Source organism: Hemitrygon akajei, chromosome 17, assembly GCF_048418815.1.
Source record: "Hemitrygon akajei chromosome 17, sHemAka1.3, whole genome shotgun sequence".
Classification (NCBI taxonomy): Eukaryota; Metazoa; Chordata; class Chondrichthyes; order Myliobatiformes; family Dasyatidae; genus Hemitrygon; species Hemitrygon akajei.
The window spans coordinates 40,335,756-40,342,473 of record NC_133140.1 but is presented as its reverse complement, the minus strand read 5'-3'; the positions used below and the strand labels follow the sequence as shown (position 1 = coordinate 40,342,473).

Here is a 6,718-nt window from a genome sequence, read left to right as displayed (position 1 = left end):
AGAATTATGATCTCAAAGAAAACGGCGTGTGGCCCAGGTTCTGCAGCAGAATATAAACCGAACCAGGGCACGGGCTAGGCTGTATACATTGAGCCCCACTCAAATCAATATTGATGTTTTATAAAGAGAATGCCAGTATGAATCTGGATGCATAGATATATGAGATTGAGAGTAATTAAAAATCTCAGTCTGCTGTTTAACAACGTGAAAACGCTACATTTGAGCACGGGACAATTCCATATCTTAGAAGTGATTTCATTGTATTTCATTGAACTTGAAGTAAACGAGGTCCAGATATATTCCTTTATGCTGAGTTAGGCAAGGAAGTGTCTCTTAATGCGTGCGGTAGTACATGATGCAGTAGTTGAGGAGTGCAGCAAGCTTTCAGATCTCCTAAACATTGTTGTGGCGGTGACCTTTAAATTTCTCGATATTTTCTATTGTTGCAAAGTGACATAAAAAGCTTCCAACTACTTCAGCATCCATCGATGTACATCACAAATCAACTTGAAAACATTAGAAACAAGTGTTGAATGAACCTAAGAATATTAGATGTTAAATATGATTGGCAAAGACATTATTATATCCTTTCTGTCATGTCGATTCGGGATTAATGTGACGTCACTTTGATACTCTTCCATGGATGAACGCTAAAGAACTATAGACCAGCAAATAATACAACTGGCAGACTCTATATCTGGAAGGACTTCCGTTATGTCTTTTAACCCTCTTCGGCTAAATATAATCGATAATTTTGCCTTGAGATGAGTACCGATAAGCTTTGAATGCCAGTTTACGGCGCCTTGCGATTTCCAAGTGGAATCATATATTATTAAGCGAAAGACCATGCGGGCAATTTTCTCTAGAAGGTGCATTTTGAAGTAGGTTTGGTTATAATCAATCAGAAAGAAATATTGCTTATGGTAACAAAAGGAGCAGCGATGTCGTTCTCTCAGTTTGGATACCCTTACAATACCACTTCACAGGTAAGGCTGGCCATCAATTAGCATTCGTTTAACCCAAACTCTGCGCTACTCGCTATTCTTTTTACGCATTGACATTTTTGGAGCCTGTTTCACTTTCAATTTATAATGCGTTTTCCCATACCCCCTTTATATAGTCGTCTGTTTCACCACGCTGCATTATTTATCCTGTGCTTGTCTTGAATAGACCACTTGTCTCGATACGCACAATATACTCTGTAACAGACGGTTATTCGGCTGGTGTTTACCGCCACTTTTGACTTATGATTCACCTGGAATCACTTCCACCTATTTCCGTATAGTTACACGTTTAACCATTCTCTGTCCATACTGATGCCTTACTACTTTAACTTGCATGGTATTGGTCACATAATTTCCTCCAGTCAGATATTTCAGCCCTCTACATTTCTTATTAATATGTTAATACTTTGTGTTTGTAGGTTTATATACATCGTCATTCCTCTAAACCAGTCCAAGTGCATCTAACTGCATTATCTCATTATTATTTACCTATTTGCACAGCGCAAGAATGATTCAATAATTCCCCTGCATATTCCCATACGTTCGTGTGCCTTTAAATACTTCTATCTTCCTCCTAAACAGGAATATCAGGGCATTCCGCAATTGTTTGAGTACTAAATAATTTACACATTTTATTGTCACGATTCCCCAGTATAACGTTGCTTTGTAAAGTCCCGATTCCAGTTGTACCTTCACTCTAGTGGAGTCCCACTTTATCCTGCTTTTGTCATCTATTTTGAATGCAGTTGGCTTCAAGGCATCTCGGTTGCTGCATGCATCTGTTCATTTTTCTGCTCGTTGCAATGTGTGATCTGCTGATTCGTGTTCCGTTGCTCCTTTCATGCTTTCTTCGTCCAGTTCTTCGTGTCAGCGAGTCCCAGCACGGCGTGTTGCGAACCAGGCTCCAGACCTGTATCCGAAGGCTCCGCTGGCCCGGCCCAGACTGCCATTTGCTGTCCCAACTACGATAACAGACTGCTGGCCAACGCCAGGACCGAGATCAACGCAGCTGCCGCGGCGCTGGGCATGTACAGCAGTCCTGCTTATGCAACCGCAGCTAGCCAGAGCTATGGGAACTACCTTACATACAGTACAGATCCTTCAGCTTTCTACTCTTCACTGGTGAGTTGCGGCCGTGGGGAACACCAGCCCGTTTTCCATCACTATTCCTTTATAGCGTGTGATATACCGAAGCCTCCCACGTTTGAACAATAGTAAAAACTTTTGACTATTTCGTGTGTTCTGCTCTACCTCCACCCCTTTCAGAATTCTCAGTACGAAATTAAAGATAGCACTGGGAGCTTGCACTCGGGAATTGCTCCGACAGCTACTTACTATCCGTATGAACACTCCTTGGGACACTACCAATACGACAGGTGAGCCCTTAGACCAAGACAAGTAATGTCAATAGCATACAGTTCAAAACAAAACAGAAGCTGTACTTAGTGTCCATGATGAATGGAGTTAAATGTGTTGGTTTTGCCATATCCCTCCTCCAGATAACGGTTTCATCTGACTTTTTAGATGCGGCACCGTGGACTTCAGCGGCACCACACGGCGCAAGAATGCGACCCGAGAAACTACCAGCACCCTGAAGACTTGGCTATACGAACACAGGAAGAACCCTTACCCCACCAAAGGCGAGAAGATCATGCTGGCCATCATCACGAAAATGACGCTGACCCAAGTGTCCACCTGGTTTGCGAACGCCAGGAGGAGGTTGAAGAAGGAAAATAAAATGACCTGGTCACCCAGAAACAAAGGAGGGGATGACAAGAAAGAGGAGAGTGCCAGAAGGGACAGAGAGGAACATGGAACGGACAGCATGGAAAACGGTGGGACTTCACCTATATTAACAGAAAATGTAATACATTCGCTGGCATAATATGCAACTACTCAGAGCACGCAGACCGCCACTCGATGTTTAATTAAATGTAATTACCTTGTAAATAATTGGGGGGGGGGGGTGGGCAACTGAATCAAAATGTAAAGTTGAAAAGAGTTTCAGAATCTTATCACAAAGAGCAAAGATTTGTCCCTGACAACCTCATATATAACTCGTAACAGACTATTGAGTAAAGTTTATTCAGAGTATTCTTAAAATTGTGTTTGAAAGTAAATGAAAACAACGTAGATTAACATTGCTGAGAGAAAAAATATGTTTGTTAATGTGCTCACAGATGAGAAAGAATACAGAGAAAGCAAAGAGTTGAGACTGAGCGATCTGGAAGATGATGAGTCAGAAAAACTAGAAAGTGACCATGAAAAGGCACCAAGTGAAATCAGATCGAGGAGAGGCTTGATCGAGACTGAAGGCAATGACTGCAATGTATCTCCTTCAAACAACCTGCACACTTCCTGTTCCAAAAACTGTTCTACCCTCGAGTCCGACTTTCTAGATACGATAACGAATAAGCCATCTGTTTCTGTCGCAAGCAACAGCCTCCCGCAGCGCTTCGGGACAGCGGAGAAGCCGAGGATTTGGTCCCTGGCGCACACGGCAGCCTCCAATTGTCTGGTGGGTTGTCAGAACGGCCAGAGCCGGATTGCGAGGTACTGCGCGGAGGTGAGGCCATCCCAGGGCATGGTGAACCAAGTCGATGATATAATTTCCCTCGGAGACTCTTCACAAGCCGCCCGCATTCTGAGAACTTCTACATTCAACTTACAAACGCTTGTAGCGGCTGGTCAGTTGCACTGCGCTTCCTACCCTGCGCTAGACAACTGCCAGTATACATCAGGGACTGAAGGTACACTTGCACGTTGACTTCTCTCCAGCTGGCTCCCAAAATGTTTCTAATGGCAATAAATGCAACTGAAAGACGGTATAGCAATCATTATCCCCCACCCCACCCTCATTTTAATTCAGGGCGCTATGTGTTGTTTTCAAGATGTAACTGTAGGTATCTCTTAATTACACCAAACATTCAGTTAACAGTTAACCCTCGTGACGTGGATGCCCTTGAAGTGCGCAACAGTGAAAGCTAAATATCAAAAGCAAATTGTTCACAGGACATCACCTAACGTTATCCTTGTACAACCTTTGCCCCAGAATGAGAAAAAAGAACATTCTGGAAGAGTTTTCACGAAAACACTAGGGACCAAAATTTCTCCAGTCGTTGCCAAACCTGCTGAGTATTTGCAGCAAATTCCATCCCCATTTTCTCAGGTTAGGCAGAGGCGGCGGAGAGAAAAATAAGGCTTAACATTTAAGCCCGATATCCTTTTGGTGATGATCTTTCCACCTTTCCTGCTTTAAGATTTATAGCAGCCGCAGTATTTTACTTAATTTTGGGAAGCACTTCATCAAAAGCTTAGTGATGTAGCGATATGGCCGAATTGGCCAATTAAGTGGTTACTTAGTGTTGATAATTAGGTATGAACGTTTGTAAAGCATACGGTATTTTTCAGGATTTTTAAGAAATGTGAAATCTGATTTGGGGGCAACAGATATTACGGAAACGTGTCTACTGCGCCAGGAGGAGAGAGTGAGAGCGGCCTTCAGACCTGTGCTGAAGAGGTGAGGTAAGTGACTATTTCCGCGCTCCACCAAGTTCCACATCCCCCACCCCGCCTCCACCAAGTTCATCGGTGTTCAACCATGCGACGCCCTCTCGGAAAATACACAACAATATCCACGTAAAAAAATACAAAGTGAACCAAGCAAGAGGCCCAAACGCCGCTGAGCCCCTTTGAGCTTGAAAGTTGCACCCCAGAGCTGTTTACAGTTGTTTAAGGAAGAGCTGCAGGTCATTGGATACCCAATGTATCCAAAGCAGGATCTGACGTTTGTATTTCTATTTGCATAAGTGGCTAGTGTAATCAGTGTACTCTACTTTTTTATGTATTTGGAGAATAAGATCATTTTCTTGTAATTTCCACAGAAGGTTCAAGGACTGGCCATTTTACTGTATGTTTAACTTTGTCATTTTCTCTCTAAAACAAAACAGGTTCGGTTAGCGCGGTGGACATCACCGAGGGTAATCTCGCGCAGCTCCTTCACTTTATGCACTGGTGATCCGACAATACCCTGGAAATAAAACAGGATGTGTTCGTTCTGAGCACTGGCACTGACTTTCAAACGGACGCGCCTAGACTCAACCAACGTCAATGATTTTGTTTGCCAAAATCTGAAACGCCACTTCCAACCGTTTGTCCATGCACGAAGTTATAACACATACTTGAAAAAAATATATATTTAAGATTTAGGGGATGCACTCGAGCTGTTGTGATAAATAAGCCTTCTAATGATTATGAAACCACTTGACACCCGGTCACACGTTGTTTTTGCTGTTTTATAGAGTTTAACGTGCACCCCATTGCCCTGGACGTGGTTGATTTTGATTGACCCACTCTTGCGTTTAACGCAGACCCACTTTGTTTACTTCGGAGAACACACCCCACCCACTTTCTTTTATTTGTTCTGTGAAATGCCATTAAAATACAGTTATGATATTTAATAATGACTGTGAAAACTGCATATTCGCGGTGTCCTACTTAAAACGTTTATTAATTAAGTTAACCATATAAGTTGCTGGGGCGTAAAAATAAATATTTTGTTCCTGTAAAAGACGGTTCCAGAACTCAAAATAAAAGGAGTCTGAAAATCTATTGATCTTGAAATGTCTGATATCTGCTGTATGAGGAAAGAGTACATTCATGTAAGATTTCTTTAGTTTATTCTTTAACATACTCAACAGCTATGAAAGATTCCAGCACCAAATGAAAACTATATTAAGTTATTTGACTAACATAAAAGTTTAATGTAACAATTCCAACATTTTTTTCTGTTGTCGAACATTACTAATTGGGGAACTGTGCGACGTGTAATTCATAGCAGGTGAAAGTTCAACGAACCGCCATCGACCACTTTGCATATGAGAAGCAAAGCGACAAATTTCTCCATTGTTTGCCATTAATTAGGACTGACTGCTTTGCTTGTACACTCTTCCTCAGAATAGAGGAGGCGGGGTAGAATCAGGAGAATTCCGTTTTGTTTCAGAATGTAAAGAAAGTTGCGTTGTAAAGCACACGCGTGCGCTTATTATAATATTTTGTAAAGGTTGCCTGATAGAATTTGTAACAGTTAAAGAACAAAAGTTTCATTCAAAATTTGCTAATCATGTGTTGTAAAATATAACACAAAACAATACAATATGATAAATTATATAAATCCATGCTTATATAACGTATCTGTGAAAATGATCCTCTTCACCTAAAGCGGGGGTGCCTTACAAGCAAGCACTACAGAAAGCTCACAATTTCCAAATCCAGCCACGTCGCTGTCACTAAAAATACATAAAATCATGGATGATGTTTCGGAAAGTCATTGTCTAAAATCTTCCCTAGTTTCAGATGTTCATTTTACGAAGATATATTCGCAACTATATAAAAAAACAGACTTGAATAATGCGCAGGGAACAAAACCTAATCCAATTCTCAATAAAAGAGTGCGTCTAAATCACAAGAGAACATTGAAAATAAATAATGTAACGTGTCGTAGCATCATAGTATATTATTCTGGCCCTTCATTTTCCTGCAGCTTTGCCTACGTTTGGTACTGTATTACTAAGTTTCGGGTTTATACAGTGAACTTGCAGCGATCCGTTGAGCAAGGTGGATGTTTTGCGTAATAAAAACATACTAGAAGAAGCATTCTTATCTTTGTGTTGTCATTTTTCTCTTTCTAATCATACCAGCCCCTTCAAACACGC

At 41.5% G+C, this 6,718-nt stretch overlaps 1 protein-coding gene across 2 annotated transcripts; it reads left to right on the top strand.

The window, feature by feature from the left end:
• Window positions 1-220: 220 nt before the first annotated feature.
• irx6a (iroquois homeobox 6a) lies at window positions 221-5,858 on the top strand. Of its 2 annotated transcripts, none has more exons than XM_073069978.1 (7): window positions 221-986; window positions 1,863-2,126; window positions 2,271-2,380; window positions 2,529-2,839; window positions 3,185-3,754; window positions 4,416-4,524; window positions 4,955-5,858. In XM_073069978.1, exons 1-7 carry the CDS (start codon window positions 921-923, stop codon window positions 4,962-4,964), a joined length of 1,440 nt encoding a protein of 479 aa, XP_072926079.1. In that variant the 5' UTR covers window positions 221-920; the 3' UTR covers window positions 4,965-5,858. The 2 variants fall into 2 exon arrangements, with proteins under 2 accessions (XP_072926079.1, XP_072926080.1); XM_073069979.1 differs by having other exon boundaries at window positions 4,416-4,529; window positions 4,955-5,857.
• Window positions 5,859-6,718: the final 860 nt, after the last annotated feature.